The sequence below is a fragment of the Tachysurus fulvidraco genome, chromosome 11 (assembly GCF_022655615.1).
Source record: "Tachysurus fulvidraco isolate hzauxx_2018 chromosome 11, HZAU_PFXX_2.0, whole genome shotgun sequence".
Taxonomy (NCBI): domain Eukaryota; kingdom Metazoa; phylum Chordata; class Actinopteri; order Siluriformes; family Bagridae; genus Tachysurus; species Tachysurus fulvidraco.
Window position 1 is genome coordinate 585,504 of NC_062528.1, and position 20,131 is coordinate 605,634.

Here is a 20,131-nt window from a genome sequence, read left to right on the forward strand (position 1 = left end):
ACTTGTCATGGATTATTTTATTGATTTTTAAGTAGGTAAGTGAGACTGTACACCGGTCTATAATGCAGTGTGATATGATGGGGATTTTTAATGCCATAATAAATAATATAATGACAGAACTGCAGTCTGAACTCAGCCTCAGTACTGAATTAACTCTGTTCAAAACAAATGTGTTCACACTTTATAGATTTCTAAAATCTTAGTTTAAAGGTATTGACTACATATGAGTACATAACTACTTATGTAATGTTTATCATGCTTATATAAATGCTTTTCACATAACAGTTAAAGTGCTAATTAATTAACGAATTCTCGTCATGCATAGAAACCCCAAAAATACACAGCCACTGCCATCATGATCAGTGCATTAGCGTTGACAAAGTGCTTCCACACCGGGTCTTCACTTATATCTGGAAGTTCTTTTGATGCTTCTGTGACTTCTTCTTCAGTAGGTTCAGGAGCCTGAGAGCCACTTAAGCCACAGAACCAGGCAATTAAATGGGCAGGTCCAGATTTATCCCCATCTCCAGCTACAGAAAGGAACAGGCGAGTTGGTTTGGTTATTAGTATTTTGTGGTCTGTAGTTCATTTGCTACTGATTTGGTTTACTACCAAAGCGCTCTTGATAGAAAATTGAGTTTTCAGCACAGTTCTGACCGCAGAGTTTATAATAACAAGCATGTTCTAATGTTCTCATCTCTATAGTACCTGTAGGATAGAAGACCCTCTGTAATACGATCAGATATCATGAATATTTTCTTGTTAAAAGGAAAGAACTCACTTAACACGTACTTTAATTAAACAGTCTGTTAAGGTATAAGGTGAATAGAACACATTTTGCTTCATGTAACTACGTGTGTATATATAGAAGGTCTTACTTGTGTCCTCATCACACACAGCTTTATTCTTTCCCTCTGCTTCTCTGCGAGCGTTCCTTCCTCGTTCTTCTTCCTCCCAGTCCAGATCTAACCTCTGTTCCTTCGAGTGCCTCAAGCTAAAGACGAGCCGATAAAGCTTGTCGGAAGAGAATCGTGTGAATTAAAAGTGAGCATAAATGTGACTAGAGAGGAACATGTATATAACTCGTAAGGAAACTGTCCGGGGGCCGAGGACCCACTTACGTGTTTGTCGTCTATAGGTGGCATGCAGTAGCTCACAAGGAGCACTAGAATGCCAGTACAGAAGAAGAGCAGGACCGCAAAGTACAGGTAATGAACCCCACAAATAAGTGTAGGGCATTTGGAAGGAACGAGACAGCTGCCTGATCCAAAGTAGAATTCAGGAGCTATGCGGCACAAACCCATCATCAGACCACCCATTAGGCCCCAAAAAGCCCCCTAACAGAGAAAAATAATAGAATAAGTTTCACATCATCAAACCAGTTAAAGAGCTCTTATGTTTTGTTGATGTGGGCATCGCCGTTCTGCAGCAGACCACTTCAACAAGGATGGAAATATTTAATCACAGAGTAAAGGTGACTGGTCACAACAACACGTGGACCCAAATCGAGTCAGTGATATAAATTGTCCCATAAATTCTCCCATACACCACAACATTCGGGTGACATGAATCTGTATTTAGGAAGAAATTACCGGCTCATTAACTCTCTTCACAAAAATAGCCAGGAAGAAGACCGCTGCTATGGGTGGGGCCAGGTAACTCGTTACTGACTGGATATAGTCGAATAACTGACCGCTCTGGGCAGCCTGGACCACAGGGATCCAGCAAATGCTGATTGCAACAATGCAGAGCACCCAGACTCTGTAGGAGAAACAAAAACACCATAATGTTAGTAAAGATATTCGTGCATTATGGGATTTCAATGCACAAAGGATAAGTGTGGAGTTATAGATGCTGCAACATGTATATAATCTGTACAAACAAGGCTACTGAGGGATGAGGTAATGAAGTCCAGACCTGCCAACTATCATTAGCTCTCGATCTCGAGCCTGAGGCCTGATGCGTGTCCATATGTCCATGGTGAACAAAGTGCTGCTGCTGTTAAAGATGGAGGCTAAAGAGCTCATGAGGGCTGCGAGCATGACAGCAAGCATCAATCCCCTCAGTCCTGAAGAGAGGTGTGGCATCAGTAAAATATATGACCTCAAAATATTCAGCACAGGACGTTACGATACCGAAAGACAACATCTAGAGAAAGTTTTTATACACCAGGCATTGTGTTTGTGCTGTTTGTGCAATTCTTGAAATTTCCACCAATCAAAAGGACCAATGACTCTAAGAATCTAATAATTGGTACCGCCGGTCTACAAATCGTAAAGCTCATGCCTTTTTACATGCAATTCAGTAAATAACTTTTTTTTTTTTTTTACATGAATATGATGCAACATGGCTGTAACTGCATCATCTGTGAGGCAGAACCGCAGACAGAACAGTGCTACTGTTGTCATGGCAATGTTGAATGAGAACTCTGTATCTCTCACCATTGGGCATGACCGAGACCACCAGTTTGGGGTAAGCGATGTTCGAGCATCCAACTTCTGTCCCACACACTCGCTTACATTCGTGTGGCACCACACACCCGACCTCATCTAATAAAACATGTTCACCTTTTCTGAGAAGAGCCTCAATGTTCTGTTGTGATTGAACAAATGTGCTCACATCATAAAGGGTGTAAATGAATCGCTATATCATTTACCAGGGTACAGGACTCTGCTGATCATGCCTGGAAACACCATGAGGAACATCGGCAGCAGTTTCATGTAGCCACACAAAATACATCCAGCCTTGACGTGAGTCAGACTACGTCCAGCCAAACAGCGCTGAACAATGACCTGCACCACAGAGTAAGAGAAATGTAGTCAGTGAAGGAGGAATATCGCTCCTCATTTATTCTGCCGAGTTCAGATCCAGTTTGTAGGCTTTACTTTAGCTCACCTGGTCAGTGCACCAGTACCATCCTCCTACAATAGCAATGCCAAATAACACACCAGGCCAGGGCAGGTCTCCACTCACAGGATCTCTCAGCAGGTGAAAGGCGTCCTCACGAGGCATGTAACAGCGTGCAGAGATATTAAGGTGCTGTAGGTCTGGAGAAGAGCTTATTGATGGTACCGCCGAACCGTATCTGTCTAGTAAAGCATTGTAGCCTCCAACCTCATAAAAGGCTGATGGAAAGAGAACAGACCAAACGTTTAGGATCATATGACACTTTCAGTGGCACGTTGGTCTCTGGGTTGACATCGCAGTTCGAACGTAATATATTTTATATGTATATACGATATGTCATTCACATTACCATAAATAACCCCCAATGATAACCCCAATCTTACAGAATCCCATGAGGACAAAAGCTCCAGCAATGATCACAAAGGTCTGGACTGTGTCTGTGTACATCAGAGCTGCCAAACCACCTACACAGAAGATATGTTTTTATAATTAACACACAATTCACCACACTTTCAATGTATAATGTGTGAACTGCAGCGTGTAAAGAAGCATCTTGTGAGACGTGTATAAACGAACATACGTTAGCATTAGCAAACGCCGGTCACTTTATTAGGAACACCTGCTCGTTTATCTAATCAACCAATCACGTGACAGCAGCACAACGTATAACTTCACGCAGATACAGATCAGGAGCAAGTTTTTTCCACCTTAAATGAGATCATATTTTGATAATACAGTAATAACTTAACAAATTGCAGCAATTCAGTGTTAACCTTATGCTCAGGTCCCAAGTTATTGTGCTGTAAGGTAAGCAAGGTTTGAGGACATTTCCTTGATCCATTGGTTAGAAGAGAGTCTTTAACTGTCTTTCCACTTTAATTCAATGACACATTCAGGAGCTTCAGTTACTGTTCACATCAAACATTAGAATAAAAAAGAAAGTCTGATCTCTGAGGCTTTACCCGTGGCACGTATGTTAGGGCTGATTGAGTATTATAGAAACTGCTGATCTTGTGCAGATGTTTGATTATTAACTGAATCTCTCGATCTGTATGTGGCATCGTGCTGCTGTCACATGATTGGCTGATTGGAGGACTGCAGAAATGACCAGGCGTTCCTAATGAAGTGGACAATGAGAGTTTAAAATACATTCGTCAGCTATAGAACCGTTTTGGATTAACACTCGTAGTGTTTCTCAGGTAAATTACTACTTTAGAAACCTGAGTGTTTTGTCCTCTATACAGCTCTGAGTCTTACCACGAGCAACTATTTTAACATCATCTGTACAGCTCCACTGACGTAGTCGGCGAAGGAGGAATAGAGTTGTGTCTTAACGACCGCATTTTATTACCTCGAATCTTTCAGCTCGTGTCTAAGTGTAAACGGTTGAGGAGTTTCACCTGTCACAGTATAGAGAGCTGTTATGGAGAGCAGAGCGATGACTGCGATGTAGATGTTCCATCCGAGGGCTTGCTGTATGAAGACGGCTCCTGAGAACATGTCCACCTACACAAAGAGGTTAAACACAAACACACAATACAACACTTATACTGCTGGACTACAGGACCACTGTGTGTTTGTTGCTTTGTTAGCTTTGTATTTAACACTGTTACACTCAACAGGAGAAAACGCTCCCAAAACCTCAAGCATCAGGAAGAAACAGGTTTTTTCTGTTCAAACACAAAAGCACGAGCTTATTTACGGTCACTTTAATCCAGCTTAGAGGCAGTGTAAAGGTCCCAGACTACAGCGCAGCTTTACGCCACACTAACGCCGTCGACTCAGCTGTTGCCTGCTGTATTACTTTAAAAGGTGAAGCTTTAGAAGCTGATCTGTCTGAGCTGAGTGTACAGGAGCCGAGAGCTGCACAGACTAAATGACTAAAGTGCCGCCGCATCGATCTCTCTAAGTATATTCCCGCTCTTGGGAATAAATAAAAACCATAAACTCAGACAGATGCCAATGAACTTGATCATTTAAATACGTCTTCAGTTGTGCAAAAGTTTATACGCCCATTATAAATATTTTCTAGGACACTAAAACATTTTGCTGAGCATGTGTACTTACAGAGATCTTTGTGAAGATGTAGAGGAAAAGCGAGATGACCGAGAGATACAAACTGATTCTAGTCCCACCGAATCTCTTCTTCAGGTATTGTGGCATAGTGATCACCTTTTAAAAAAACAACAACATCCAAAAGCAAGTAACTCCAGTGTTCAGTCACACACACACACACACACACACACACACACACACACACACACACGTCTCAGACGCTGTCTTACACTCCGTTCAGTATAAAAGGAACTCACTCCTGCGGTCAGATACACTGGAACGAACAGCCATCCCAGCAGCAGCACAATGAATAAAGCCTGAAACAAGAGGAAATGATCAGAGCAGGAACTCCTGTTAATGTTGGGCTCCAGATGAAGCTGTGATCTGTGTTTCCACCTACAAGCAATAAAGGCTACTGACAGTACAGTTTAGCTGTAAAAGTGCAGTTTTACAGGAGAAGTCTTTCTGAGCTGTACGTGCTCCGACAGATCATGAATATTTACCTGATTACACCTTTGAGTTTTACCTTTTCAGTATTTCTATATTGTCGTCTTATATCATCAAATCAAATGCAGCTATGGAGGTTCTGGCTGATTGGTCTGTAACCAATCAGTAATGAATTAGCTGAGAGTCGGCGTGAGACACCGCGGCGAGAGTCGGCGTGAGACACCGCGGCGAGAGTCGGCGTGAGACACCGCGGCGAGAGTCGGCGTGAGACACCGCGGCGAGAGTCGGCGTGAGACACCGCAGTGAGTCACACACACACTCACACATACCCTCACACACATACTCACTCATACACACACACACACAAACATTCTCAGCTATGGAGGTTCTGGCTGATTGATCTGTAACTAATCAGTAATGAATTAGCTGAGTTTTGACATGAAATGAGGAGTTTTCGGTTCATGATTAACTTTCTCTTGTCAGAAATTCTGTCACATTAGAGCACCGGCTTCAGATTTAACCCGAAATAACAAAACAACCAAGAACCTGGAGACTTTATTGTGTGAGAGAGAGAGAGAGAGAGAGAGAGAGAGAGAGACAGAGAGAGAGACAGCATCACTCTTCAAACTGCAGACAGAATTATAACAAAAAACTTTTCTGCTTTAACTCACGTTCCATTCAAATCCTCCTACAGCAATCCCACTGGCAGCACCGGTTCCTGCGAGGCCCACAAAGTGCCCACTGCCTATGTTACTCGCAAACAGAGACGCTCCAACCTGTAACGTTAGATCACAGCAGCATCTTTATACGTCGGACCAAGCAAAGACGACGGATCTAGTACACAGCTCCTCAACACCTCGGATGGTTTGCGTCTCAACACCTGAACCAATACTTCAACAATAAATATCTGATCACTTACAGGCCACCACCCCATGGTACGTCCTGCGAGGAAGTAACCACCTACTGTGCCACGATTCGTCCTAAACATAGACTAAAAACAGAGAGGAAACGTGATTAGATTAGATTGATGAGATTAGACTATTAAAATAATTCAATATGAAAACAAAGCACAAACCCAGATTCCAACTGCAATCACAACCACAAAGTAGGAGATGATCACGATGATGTCTGCCGGGTTGTTGATGGTGACACGATTTCCTGAATCCGACTTGTTCATTTTTTTTATCACCCACAATTTCTATTAGATTTCGAACCTAATCTTATTTCCGAGTCCCGGTTTAGTGTCGAGATGCAGACGTCTCTGAAGCAGCACCGCAGTCCGACTCTGTGAAGGTAAGACCTTTGTTCTGGGCTAAAAAAAAAATATATATATATATATTAGTGAAAATAATAATTAACATCTTCCATTAGGATGAGCAACAGTTTAGTGAAGTGTGTAACTATTCTAGAATAATCTGAAGTACAACATACTTCAGCTCTTAGTTAATTAGTAGAACACAAAGCAACACGAGAGTCATGAGTTACACACGAGGACCTGCACAGGGCAAATTCTCCTCCCTCCATAAGTCATAGTGATTATGACGGTTTTATGATGGAATACTTTTTATTATATAATGACATCTTTAAAATACATTTTATGGTCCAGAAATTAACCTGACATTATTTCACAGCATTAAGGGCTCCGAAGGCAGAGATGGCTGAGGAGTCTGTTGGAGGAAAGGTCAGGTGAGGAACATGAGTGAAGTGAGTCATGACTTGAACTCTGAGTCATTCGAGCAGACAGAGCTGAGACAGCGTGAGACACCGCAGTGAGAGTCGGCGTGAGACACCGCAGTGAGAGTCGGCGTGAGACACCGCAGTGAGAGTCGGCGTGAGACACCGCAGTGAGAGTCGGCGTGAGACACCGCAGTGAGAGTCGGCGTGAGACACCGCAGTGAGAGTCGGCGTGAGACACCGCAGAGAGAGTCGGCGTGAGACACCGCAGTGAGAGTCGGCGTGAGACACTGCGGTGAGTAACACAGATACACACACACTCACTCACACATACCCTCACACACACACACACACACTCATACACAAACACACGCTCCACCTACATGTGTGATTGGAAAGTCTCAGAGGAAACACAGACCGTGTGAAACTCGAGGACCCTGGGGCAGAATGTTGAGGTGAGGTGGATAGTGGGGCAGTGAGTCATGATGTCAGTTCTGTTCAACTGAACCCAACAATTTAGCTCAATTAGAACATTTTTAGATTTATTTCGACTAATTAATAAACAAAATACTAAATAATTCAGTGTTAGATTACAGTGCGACTGGTTCTGCAGAGTTCTTCATGAGAGGGTTCAGGTTCATCAAGCTGGTTCCAGCACTGGGGTTCATGCAGACACATCACTGAGGCTTACAGCTGGACCAGCACTTAGCATCATTAAGCCATGACATGATGCTGAGCCTCATATCTGTGTGAATACAGTCAGGTTTCAGTCTGAATAGCAGGTTTTTACTGAAAGAGTGGAAGGAAAGGTGTAGTGTGTGTAGTGTGTGTGTAGTGTAGTGTGTGTAGTGTGTGTGGTGCAGAGTGGTGTAGTGTAATGTAGTGTAGTGTAGTGTAGTGTGGTGTAGTGTGGTGTAGTGTGGGTGTGTACTGTGGTGGGTGTAGTGTAATGTGGTGTGGTGTAGTGTAGTGTGTGTGTGGTGTGTAGTGTGCGTGTGTGTGTGTGTGTGTGTGGTGTGGTGTGTAGTGTGGTGTGGTGTGGTGTGGTGTACTGTGGTGTAGAGTAGTGTAGTGTGTGTGTGGTGTGTAGTGTAGTGTGTGTGTGGTGTGGTTTACTGTGGTGTAGAGTAGTGTAGCGTGTGTGTGGTGTAGAGTAGAGTAGTGTAGTGTGTGTGTGGTGTGTGGTGTGTAGTGTGTGTGTGGTGTAGTGTGACTTCTCTGTTCAGGGTAAAACAGACACGTTTGTCTGCAGTCACATTTAAACTTCACTTAACTAGACAACCATCTAACACACAGTCATTAACACCCCTGAAGATGAAACGTTACTGATAAACACCGTGTGTATTAACACGTTATAAACATCCTTAAACACTCCGGTTGTGTCTCGTTGACTATAACGGACTGTCTGATCACCTGCAGTTTCTGGATCTGCTTCAACCAACATGTCAAGACACCAGAACGGACAACTGAAAGGATATCTGTTAGTGTTTCAATGTAAAAACACAAGGACCTCATAGTCATCACTTCAGGTCTGCTTATGAACGCTTAATAACGCCACGACATCAAACTGCAGTAAGAACGATTTATTGTGATGCAAAGTAGCAGATAATCAATTCAGAAAAAGATCACGAACACAAACCAGGTACGTTTCGTGACTCGACCTGTTTTTTGTTTTTTTTTTGACGATAACGAGTTGATTCTTCTGGCTCCGGTAAAACGTGTCCTGTTACGTTCATACACATGAGAAAACACATAAAAACAGCCACATGGTTCACACTAAGTTCATGGGTTACAGAGAATCCTCCTAAAGTATTGGAACAGCAAGGCTAACTGTTTTGTTTTGGGTTCGAGATCTAAAGATTAATTATAAGAATGAAAGACCAGAATCATAGCTTTCACTTGCTGATAGTTAACAGATTTATTTATTTATTTATTTATTATAAAAGGGGGAAAATGAACAGAGGCTTAACACCAGAGCCACAAGAGTCCTGGGACTCGAGATGAGATGAACCTCATGACCAAAGTGCCAAAAAAGTATTTATTTATTTATTATTTATGTCATGATATAAAAAAAGTGTTCTGTTATTCTTCAGAAATCTTCTGATCTCAAACCCTTCAGTGCGAAGAGAGAAACAGAAGATTCGGTTCTTGCTGTTCCAAGACGTTCAGAGAGGACTTTTATGACCATCACCTCACCGGTGTTGTCGATGCACTGAATAAAAGTACACGAAGAGAATAATTATTAAGGGGATTCAGGGAGGAGGTTCTGCTTCACTTGGAGCATCTGATGGCTTCAGTACATGTTTGGACAGTTGGTGCTGTACCGATTTACTGTCGTATGATGTTACTGTGGAGTTATTTGCAGAAATGATGATTTGGAGATGATGAAACCGTCCTCCTGCTCCAGACATGCACCAAATTAAAAGACACAACAAGGCAAAAAAAAAATCGAAGGCGTGTTGTAAAGAGACTACAATACGGTAATAAGGCTCAGATAAACGCTAACGTTAGTGGCAGGTTATAACACTGTGTGTTCCTTCACCTTCAGATGTGCTCACAAGAAAACAAAGGTCAATTTTAAACATTGCAGTAAAATTAATATTTAAAACAATCCAAAAAAAAAGAGAAATATACAAAATATAAATTCAATTTCATTTCGTTAACAAATGATGTGCTTAAGCTTCCTTTTGCATCGAGTTTCATTTTAAAGGAAAGGTTTCGTATTCAGAATCGAGCCCTATTCTTACAGCATTACAACAGTTCGCTTAAAGGTGAGGTCTGCGTTGTCAGAAAGCCAATGTTGACATATAAAATCACCAAAACAAACACGCCCCTAACCCAAACGGGTCCCACCCCTGTATTGATAGCTCCGCCCACACATACATACGTAACCCAGGCGACTAACAGAAAGAAACGTGTCTTTATCATAGCTGAAGGGAAGAACAATACGATTGTAGATAAACAAACAAGCAAAAATGCCACACAAGCATAATGATGTAAAGGACAAAGGCATATATTAGTTCTGTGTAACAAAGCAAAACCAACGTTACTCACCTATCGAGAAGGAAAAAAGCGCCTCGGCGTCTTAAGTAAAGTCGGCCACATATTCACAGGTGGGAGTTTCCCGAGTCGATAACTCCTGAGCTAAACGCTGTTACTACACAAAAGGCGGTTGTAGCTGCCTCTCTACATTACTACGATAGAAAAGAGGTGTTATTTGTGTAGTAACAGCGTTTAGCTCAGGAGTTATTGACTCGGGAAACTCCAACCTGTGAATATGTGGCCAACTTCCTGCTCCTTCAGTTCTCTCCAGCGCTGGAAAGCTGTTCCTATATTAACACGTCCTACTTCTTGTCCTTATCGTAAGTCTTTCTTCTCTTTCTTTCTGTTTTTATCCTCCATGTCGATGTTAAAACCGCTTTCTGCTAACGTCACACACGCGCACTGAACACTCTCTCCGCCCATATCGACAAGACACGCCCCTTTCTGCTCATCAGCTACACGTTTGTTTTGATTTTTGTTTAGTTTGTCGTTCCGACTCAGTTTTCTGAAGCATTTCTCAAACAATGGAGACCGCACCTTTAAGCTCTTTAAAAAGCCCTGTAGCCTGAAATACCTAGAAGGTTTGAATAAATTGAGAGGTGGTCAGATGAATAAACGACGTTGTTGACTCTTGATCGACCTTTTTGTAGTACACAACATTTAGCTGTCTCTCTGTGGGACTGTAATTTGCTTCACTGCTTTATTAAGTAATATTTATTTCATAAGGTCAGACGTGTATCACTGTATGTGAGAAACGCTCGGGCTCACTGGAGGTGAAGAAAGTAAAAAGTTCTCCCTTATCCTGTGTTTGGAGAACAGGAAAATATTTTCAGGGTAAATAGAATCTAATCTGGTCTGATTATTGCTCGTTTTCAGAGTTGAGTCGTTCTGATTATTCTGTAGTTCTTGTATGATTTCAGCTGCTTGTTATTCTATGTTGTTATTTTATACATTCAAGAGACGTTTCAGTAACCGACCGAGCCGGACATGCTTTATGGGACATGTAGCAGCATCCAAAAGTGAAGCAGTGAGATAAAGCGGCCTTCGAAACAACACGCATTAGCTGCCAATGTGATGTCGCTTTCTTGGGAAGACAAAACATAAAGGGCACAATGAGAGATTTAATATCACTGACTGAAAGGGACGACTCCCAAACAAAGTCCTTAAATAACATCACACCTCCTGATTTGCCCTTCTGGTGTGCCGACCTCCTTCCACCTGTCCGTCTGTCTTCCGTTTCCGTCGCTTTTCCTTCCCCTGCTTCTCCAGTGCTGTTCTAATTCGTGTCAAGATGTGTTTTTTGGGGAACTTTAGAGTGGTGCACCCAAACTGGCTGACTCCACCTGTATCTCCTGGTAGTTTCTCACGTCTCTGGACCCAGCTCCGCCAGCCAGGCTTCCAGCAGTACACGCTATCATAAAACCGTGAGCCATTCTCGCCACCCAGCACGTAAATCCTGCGCTTCCACCTCGCTACGCCTGCGGCAGCTATGCGCCGTGGCAGACCTGGAAAAACTACCGGACTGGGAGCACGGTCGCTTCCACCACCTCCCATCCTCTCCACTCCGGCCATGACGTCTCGGTCTGTCCCGGCTGCCCTTCCTTCTCGGAAAAACAGAACTCGCCCGGTGGCGTCGAGCGGTGCCAGCTGGGTGTAATTGCCATCCACAAATTTAGCAGCGTCGCGCATGTACCCGCCCACAGCACACACTCCTCCGCGTACCGCTACTCCTCCAGCCAGGCAGGTGGCACCGGAATCAAGACCGATACGATTCCAGGTCCTCGTACTGGTGTGATAGATGAGCACTCCAGCATGCACCATGGCCCTGTTCTGCTCCAACGTGGCACCTCCGAGCAAGTACAGTCGGCCTCGTAGTGTGGAGCAGGCAAAAGAGCGCAGCGGCAACGGCAAGCGGGGACCCGGTGCCCACGTTAATGTTGTGAGGTTAAATGTTTCACAAGTGTCGAGTAGGGCCGATCGGTTGCAGCCACCGAGGGCATAGAGAAAGTTCCCGGAGCCCAGGAGGCCAAACATGGCACGTGGCTGTTCCATGGATGGCCGTGATATCCAGCGGTCCAGCACTACGTCATACTCGTGCATTGATGACGAAACCTGCCCTGTTCTTAAAATGCCGCCAGCTACAAAGAGCCGGCCACCGACAGCCGTGCAGCCTGGACACAGCAAAGATCCCAGAGCTGAAAGTTTCTCCCACTTTCCTGTGCGTGGGTCAAAACAATCCACTGTGTAGTCACTCTCTCGTAAAGCTTCGTCTTCCCTGGGCTTAAGGTCCACGCAAACAATCTTCTTCTCCAGCATGCCCTCTCGGGGCCTCAGAGGACCTCCCATACCCTCAGTGGCCGCCCTCCGCCCGAGCTCTTTACTGAGCCGCCGGCTCTCCTCTGGTGCCAGCAGACCCGGGCGCAAATGACGAAGCAGGGTGGGCATGTGGACGTAGCGTTCGGCGGGCCGGTGCTCTGCCCAGCGCCGTGCCGCATCGTACACCTCCGTCTCAGACTCCACTCCGAGTCGGTCTGACTCCAGGAGGCTTTCCAAGGTGCCCGGGTCCAAGAGGAGAAAGTCTTTCTGTCGTGCCACTCGAGGGAAATGCTGAGCCACCAATCTCAAGGAGGCTCTGAGCAACAGCTGGTCATGATGCGATCGTGCCAAAGAGTACATCCCCAAACAGTTCTCCACAGAAAGGTGTTCAAACAGGAACCTAAAGAAACAGAGATGAGGTTTTTTACTCATCATGTAGACGGTATTGCACTTTAGTACACAAAGCTTCATCAGTTAATGGGTGTTACCTTGAACACAGATTCTGTAAGGGCATGACCTGGAGACGGTTGGCTGCCACAAACAGGTCCTCTGCCGTCTCGAGGCTCAGCCCTGCTTCCCCCGTGTAGATGAACTGGATAACCGTCTCCATGACCGACGGCGTCACCTCCTCCAAACGGATCTCAGCGAGCCGAGATTCCACCAGGGGGCTGGTGAACATGGCACGGAAGTACGGGCTGACGGCAGCCAAGAGAACTCTGCAACAAACACATTAGCGATATGTTTTACTTTGTACAGGAGATAAACGTGCAGTAAAGCGAGTGTCTGTGCTGCAGCAGCAACTCTGTAAGATCTCTGTGTTAGTCAGTGTTTATGAAGCTGTGGTGACCTTGTGTTGACCTCAACGTGTGTTTACACACCAGTGATGTTCGGCTTTGTAATCAGTGGGAACGTGGAGTCCTGCCTCATGGGTCTTATTTATCTGTCTTACTATCAGAAAACTTTATCTCGTGTTACTTTGCCCTTACAAGTCGACACTCTACATGAAGTGTGTTTTATGGAGAGAAAAACTATTTAAAATCCATAAAGTCATCAAAAGTCTCCGTCCTTCTTTTGGGTCAAAACTGCAGTTGATCTCAAATAGAGTCGATTTACTGAGAACTGGAATTGATTTCTCTCTCTCTTTAGCCTCCCTCTCTCTCTGTCTCTCTCTCTCTCTCACACACACACACACACACTCTCTCTCTCTCACACACACACTCTCTCACACACACTCACACTCTCTCTCTCTCTCACACACTCTCTCTCTCTCTCACACACTCACACACACACACTCTCTCTCTCTGTGTCTCTCTCTCTCTCTCTCTCACACACACACACAGTCTCTCTCTCACTCTCTCACACACACACTCTGTCACACCCTCTCTCTGTGTGTATGTCTCTCTCTCTCTCTCTCTCTCTCTCTCTCTCACACACACACACACACACACAAACAAGTTTCAAAACCAGATGTATAACTAAACTTTATATTGAGGTTGTTGGACTGAACCAGTAAAAAAGTTTAGTGGTGATTAAAACTACTAGAAATCAAAGATTTTTTTAAACAATGCAACTAATCATTAACCAGATTAACCAATTAGCAAAATAATCTCCAGCTGGAGCCGAAGTCAAGCTTTTACATGTTTATCTCAGCGATAGATGTACAGATATACACGTATACACACATAGATATATACAGACATATATAGACACACACACAAACACATATACACGCACACACACACACACACACACACAGAGATACATATACACACACACACACATACATACACACACACACACACACACACACACAGATACACACACATATATATACACACACACACACACACACACACAGATACATATATATACACAAGTTAACAGGTTTGACTCACCTGTGGCACATGAACTTCCTTCCCTCCACTAAAAGAGTGACGTCACACAACTGCTGAGCATCAAGTAGCTGCTTTATGCCTGCGAGAGGAAGTGAAGAAGGTGAGAGAACTGAAGGTGATGATACAGAAACCACATGTGGATCTTTCTTTTTTTTTGGGGGGGGGGGGGGGGGGGGGGGGGGGGGGGGGTTGGGGGTTGAGTGCATATCTTTAAGTGTGTGTGTGTGTGTGTGTGTGTGTGTGTGTGTGCGCGCTCGCAAGTAAGTCTGTAAGCCTGGAGAGTCGCTGCTCCCGGCATCAAATCTCGGTGCCTCAGTCCGCAAGACTGTCCTAGCGATACACAGCAAGTTGCCATGGAGACGGCCTTGATCAGGTCCCAGACAGAGCTCCTCAATCAGCAAGTGTCTGTGGAAATGTGGGAGGAAAGCAAGAACGTCTCGCTGCAGTGCTCATCCGAGGGAGTTGTTCCAACAGCGGCCTTGACCGAGGCCAGTGCTGGTTCAGGGGAGGAGAAAAAAGATAAGATTGGGATTGTTTGGTCTCGGGGCGAGTGGACGCATTCCAATTTACACGACTTCACTCTTAGTCCATTCTGGTCTCCAAATCGATCCATTGTTCTTTCCAAAGCAGTGAGCTTCTCTGTGATGTTCTCCATATTGTGGTTAATAGTCCCAGCCTCAGTGCTGACCGCTCTGCCCACTGCATCAATCATGACCGCCAGCCTTGGGAGGTTTTGGACAGCTGTCACTGTTTTCTGATTTCCTCGATAACCCAGGGCAATGCCTAATCCAATCAGCAGAACTCCTGTTATCATGGTTCCGAATAGGTAAATATCTTCAACGTCCTCCACGGAAAGAGTCGTCAGACACACGACCCGCCACCTCTCCCACGCGTCCATCGTATAGCCAGCTGCGAACGTTCCAGCAGTCAGGTTCCCCTGAACCCAAGCTTCTCGTCGAGAAGATGGTGTCAACTGCGTTGAGAGACCAGTTTATCAAATCCATATTCAGATTTTTAGATTTCGAGAGCAGTGCGGAGAGTCTCTCAAAGTATACGACAACAGACGAGACGAGAGGAGCAAATCAGGGAAAGTAAGGGGGAGGGAGAGAAAATGTGACCACCTTCGTTGTAATGACAAAGTTAAATCTAATCTGATCTCACTAATGCTCTTGTAGCTGAAGGAACACAAATCCCCACAGACACAATCCAACATCTAGTGGAAAGCCTTCAGAGAAGAGTGAAGCTCATTAGAACAGCATGTTCTACAAGATGTCAGGCGGTGTTACGTATAGAGTAACGTACCCTCAGTGATGTACTCTCCTAATGGGGTAGTCGTGTCGTCTGGAAAATCCTCTTCCTCCGAGTCGCTGTCTGAAAGCGGTTCGCCACCTAAACCATCAGCGTCCTGCCAAGGCTGTGGCCTCCAGCTCAAGGCCCCTTTACCTGGATTCATCTAACAGACAGAATAAAATAAACCATCACAATGAGAAACTAACAGCATCCGAATAGGGCTTCTGTGGATTAGATTAGACTAGATTAGACAGGTTTAGACTAGATTAGACAGGTTTAGATTAATATTAGCTCTTGATTAAAGCTCTTTTCACTCTGACCTGTGACGGAGTTCCTCCTCCAAAGGATTACAGTGTTGTGTGTCCAGGTTAGTGATGGCCGGTTCGTGAACGAATCATTCTTTTGAACCGGTTCTTTTTAGTGAACTGGATGAACCGGTTCACCAAATCGGACTGATTCGTTCTAAACAGTTCGCGTCTTGAGTCAGCGCTGATCCACAAGTTACTAAAGTTACTCACTTTTGACTCTAAATAAACTAATATCCCAGAGTATATGTAACTCCTGTACACTGAACTGAGACATGAGAGAACTGTGAGCTCGAGCTGTTGTTACTGCGCATGCGTGAATCACTGAACCGATACAGCGACAAATGTAAACCGTTATGATTCAATGTCTTATACACGTATGAGTGTTTAACTCCGTTACATTAGTTTTTTAAACAACTGATGGGGAGAAAGAAACATTTTAAAATTATGTTGTTTTTTTTGTAAGTTTTTGTAAGTTGATGAAGATTAGTTTATTAACTTTATATCTTTAAGACACGTAAAACACCCACGTTTGCACATCAATGGCCGTACTGTGTGTTTTAGGTGTACAAGTTAAATGTAAGAAACGTATTTAACTAAAGTTATGATTACAAAGAACTTTTCGAATGGGATGATGGAATTTGCGTCATTACGTCAGGACGTAAACTGATGAACTGGATTATTGAACTGGTTCATTAAATCGAACCGGTTCATTAAATCGAACCGACCGAAAGAACCGAACTCCCCATCAGTAGACCAGGTGAGTCACACACGGTAGATTAGATTAGATTAGATTAGATGAGATGAGACATGATTAGATGAGACATGTTTAAAGCTCTTTTCCCTCTGACCTGTGATGGAGTTCCTTCTCCACAGGATTACAGTGTTGTGTGTCCAGGTGAATCACACACGGTGACCTGCTCCTCTGTCAGCCGCCATCCTGCGTCCCTTTAAGCAGCTTTTTAAACCTCATCAGCATCTTAATCCGTCTGTGAACCTCCACATGTCTGTGTCTGTAGTAATCAGAAACAACCATATAAACACACACACACTCCAACGCGTTATGATAAACACAGTAAGGATATTTACTTCATGTCGTCCACATTATTCCTCTGCTAGTCTGTCAGCTTCGGACCTGTCCGTGCGCCGCCATGCCGGGTTTGTTTTCCCACCCGTATTCACTGCCGTGACGTTGCCGAGTGCTTTAACCTGACACAACGTCCAGCCAATGAGCAGCGACGGGATGAATCAGTAGCCAATGCGAGCGCACGCCAGTGGATAAAACTAACCAATCACAAATCGAAGAGGCGGAGCTTTCTCAATACAGGTGAGTTTAAAATAAATAAAATAATTATAAAAATGCTCCGGAACAACATAGTCATTTCCGGTTTCCTCCGGAAATGCGGGGCTTTTTTTTTCTTGATAATGTAATATAAAGGTACAAACATTATGTTTAATGAACAAAAGAGAAAAAAACAAAACAACACGTTTAACTCCTTTATCTGGAGCTCCACATGTGATAAAGACATGGGACAGATTCTAAACTTTAACTTTAGACCTTCTGCTGGAGTAAAGTCTAAAATAAACAGTTAATATTCAGTTTCACCTCAAAACCCTCATCATTCATCTGGGACTTTATATAAACATCTGGGGATTATTCTTCAGTTAATAACTCTATCTATCTATCTATCTATCTATCTATCTATCTATCTATCTATCTATCTATCTATCTATCTCTCTCTCTCTCTCTCTCTCTCTCTCCATATCTCTCTCCATCTATCCACCTCATGTCCATCACAAATTCACCTACGGACACCTTTTTGGGAGGTGAGAAGCTTTTTATCAAGTGTAGAAGCTCTTATTAATGTCACCCATATATAGGTGACACAGTACAGAGGAAATCAGAGGACCTGAAGGAAACCCAGCCACGGGGAAGAACATGTGAAACTCCAAACATACAGAAACTAAGTAAATAAGATGGACTAAAGTAACTAACCCTAACCTTCGACTGATCGTCTTCACGCCATAATCTGCAAAGATATTTAATCCACAGATTACAAACTCAAACATTGTGTAACTGGAATATGTTCAATAAGTAATATTTCTTTTTAAACCAGTTTGTTTATCATAAAGAAATATATTTACACGTAAAAACGAATGTCTGGTAGCTAAAATCTAGACTCATGCAGTTATGAAGAAATGGTGCTATAAAAAGGAGGCTTGTGTGTATATCTATAAAGTGAGACTAGAACAGTTAACACACACACACACACACGTTACAAGCAGTTCATCACCATCTACAAAGAAGACTGTAGTGAGTTCTGGTGTAATTAAGAGAAATCCAGCTGTCTGTCACAGTTTGCGCGCGCGTGTGTGTGTCCGTCCGTCCGTCCTCCACCTCTGACCTTTGGCATCCTGTATTTCTATGACAGTAAATGTGATGTCTGCTGCATTCTCTCCATGCGTTAGCTTTCTCAGGTCCTGTGACTCAGCAGTTTATGGGATTTATAGACTGAGGAAGCGACTGGAACAGAATGTGGATTAAAGCAAATTTAGGGTCGAAAATGTTTTGTAGCCACAAACCCCTATAACTCTCCACAAACCCCCAGTACACAGGTGTTAATGAATATTATTTTAAGATGTGTAGTAATGAAAATTTCTGATCTTGAACCTTCCAGTGAAGACATTAAAGTTGTTATTAAACCAACCACATCATTATAAACCAGCTAATATTATAAGAACTCGGTAAATAAAGCTAATCGATTACTGATTAGTACCAGCTTGTGATTTCACCTGTGATTCAGAATAGTGAACTTTTGAACCAGTGAATTAAGAGAACAGGGAAAAAAAGTAGACTTTGATGTTTTTTTCCTAGCAAGAAGCAATAAAACACAATGATGGAGGAAGAAGAAGAAACATCTGCCTTGTGCAGCAAACATTCATTCATTCACTACCGCTTATCTGAACTTCTCGGGTCATGGGGAGCCTGTGCCTATCTCAGGCGTCATCGGGCATCGAGGCAGGATACACCCTGGACGGAGTGCCAACCCATCACAGGGCACACACACTCTCATTCACTCACACACACACACACACTCTCATTCACTCACACACACACGCACTCTCATTCACTCACACACACACACTACAGACAATTTTCCAGAGATGCCAATCAACCTACCATGCATGTCTTTGGACCGGGGGAGGAAACCGGAGTACCCGGAGGAAACCCCCGAGGCATGGGGAGAACATGCAAACTCCACACACACAAGGCGGAGGCGGGAAATCGAACCCCCAACCCTGGAGGTGTGAGTCGAACGTGCTAACCACTAAGCCCCCCTGCAGCAAACATTTTTAATAGAAAACAACTAAAAGTTAAAGGAGATAAAGAATTAATCACATTTTTGGCCAATATTAAAAGTTAAAGATAATTTTTTGTCTAGTCCATTTTTTTATATTCTATGTGTTTATTTAGCCCACAGAATAATCCCTCATCCTCAAGAGACGGGCGTGGTCCCTCTAGGGAGACGGTACAGCTGAAATGGGTTTATTATTATCCACTTGCTGTAATGGAGACATTTAATTGATTTTGACTCCATCTCACTGTCCTCTGCTCAAGGACAAGCCACAGACAGAAGAGTTACTGGGTTGCCAGCCGGTTTAAAAAGATGGCCACCAATATCTAATAGATTCCCACAAATAAAAGCAAGGTGTAAGTGTGTGTCCAATGTACAAAACTATTTTTACCGTGAGATGAAATACTACACAGACTGAGAGGAAGGAGGGATTACAGAGGCGTCTGAGATGACCACCACTGTCACCTTCATTCCCAGGCAAAAGCTGGGGAAAAAACTCTTCTCTCTTTTCTCTCTCTCTCACACACACAGCTGAACAAAGGAAGCTCAATGCCAACCACAGGCTACAGTAAGATGAATTAGATGCTAGTGTATAGAAAAAAAGCAGGTGACATCATGTTAATGTTTTCCTGTACAAACATAAAGCTCTACGGTCACAAGTCTAATGGCACAGAAGCTTTACCTGACATTATATGTACTGTTTTACAGTAGTAGGAGCTTCCAGTGTAAAAGTGTCATATCCCTCAATATCAGCATCTGAGGTTGTAAAGCTGGATGAAAGAAACTCAGAATAAAGTGAAAGGTCAGACTGCTGTTGGATGTACTGTACATACAGTCCTTAAAA

At 43.7% G+C, this 20,131-nt stretch overlaps 2 protein-coding genes and 1 long non-coding RNA gene across 5 annotated transcripts; 1 reads left to right on the forward strand and 2 right to left on the reverse strand.

The window, feature by feature from the left end:
• Position 1: 1 nt before the first annotated feature.
• On the reverse strand, positions 2–6,626 carry slc5a2 (solute carrier family 5 member 2). Of its 2 annotated transcripts, XM_027155529.2 has the most exons (15): positions 6,485–6,626; positions 6,329–6,400; positions 6,081–6,185; positions 5,220–5,279; positions 4,975–5,079; positions 4,308–4,413; positions 3,291–3,371; positions 2,896–3,125; positions 2,657–2,792; positions 2,442–2,549; positions 1,918–2,068; positions 1,593–1,761; positions 1,122–1,337; positions 879–1,014; positions 2–530 (listed from the first exon to the last, which is right to left on the reverse strand). In XM_027155529.2, the coding sequence occupies exons 1-15, from the start codon at positions 6,584–6,586 to the stop codon at positions 316–318; spliced, it is 1,992 nt and encodes a 663-aa protein (XP_027011330.1). In that variant the 5' UTR covers positions 6,587–6,626; the 3' UTR covers positions 2–315. The 2 variants fall into 2 exon arrangements, with proteins under 2 accessions (XP_027011330.1, XP_047676191.1); XM_047820235.1 differs by lacking the exons at positions 6,081–6,185; positions 6,329–6,400; positions 6,485–6,626 and adding an exon at positions 5,489–5,629.
• On the forward strand, positions 5,577–9,706 carry LOC113648376. Of its 2 annotated transcripts, XR_007144307.1 has the most exons (4): positions 5,577–5,711; positions 6,104–6,702; positions 7,041–7,378; positions 8,503–9,706. It is a non-coding gene; the product is annotated as an uncharacterized LOC113648376 (long non-coding RNA). The 2 variants fall into 2 exon arrangements; XR_007144306.1 differs by having other exon boundaries at positions 7,041–9,706.
• An 813-nt stretch (positions 9,707–10,519) lies between these two features.
• si:dkey-260j18.2 (uncharacterized protein LOC325231 homolog) lies at positions 10,520–16,922 on the reverse strand. Its single transcript, XM_047820234.1, has 5 exons — positions 16,783–16,922; positions 15,639–15,789; positions 14,337–14,415; positions 12,930–13,157; positions 10,520–12,841 (listed from the first exon to the last, which is right to left on the reverse strand). Exons 2-5 carry the CDS (start codon positions 15,787–15,789, stop codon positions 11,299–11,301), a joined length of 2,001 nt encoding a protein of 666 aa, XP_047676190.1. The 5' UTR covers positions 16,783–16,922; the 3' UTR covers positions 10,520–11,298.
• Between the last annotated feature and the right edge of the window lie 3,209 nt (positions 16,923–20,131).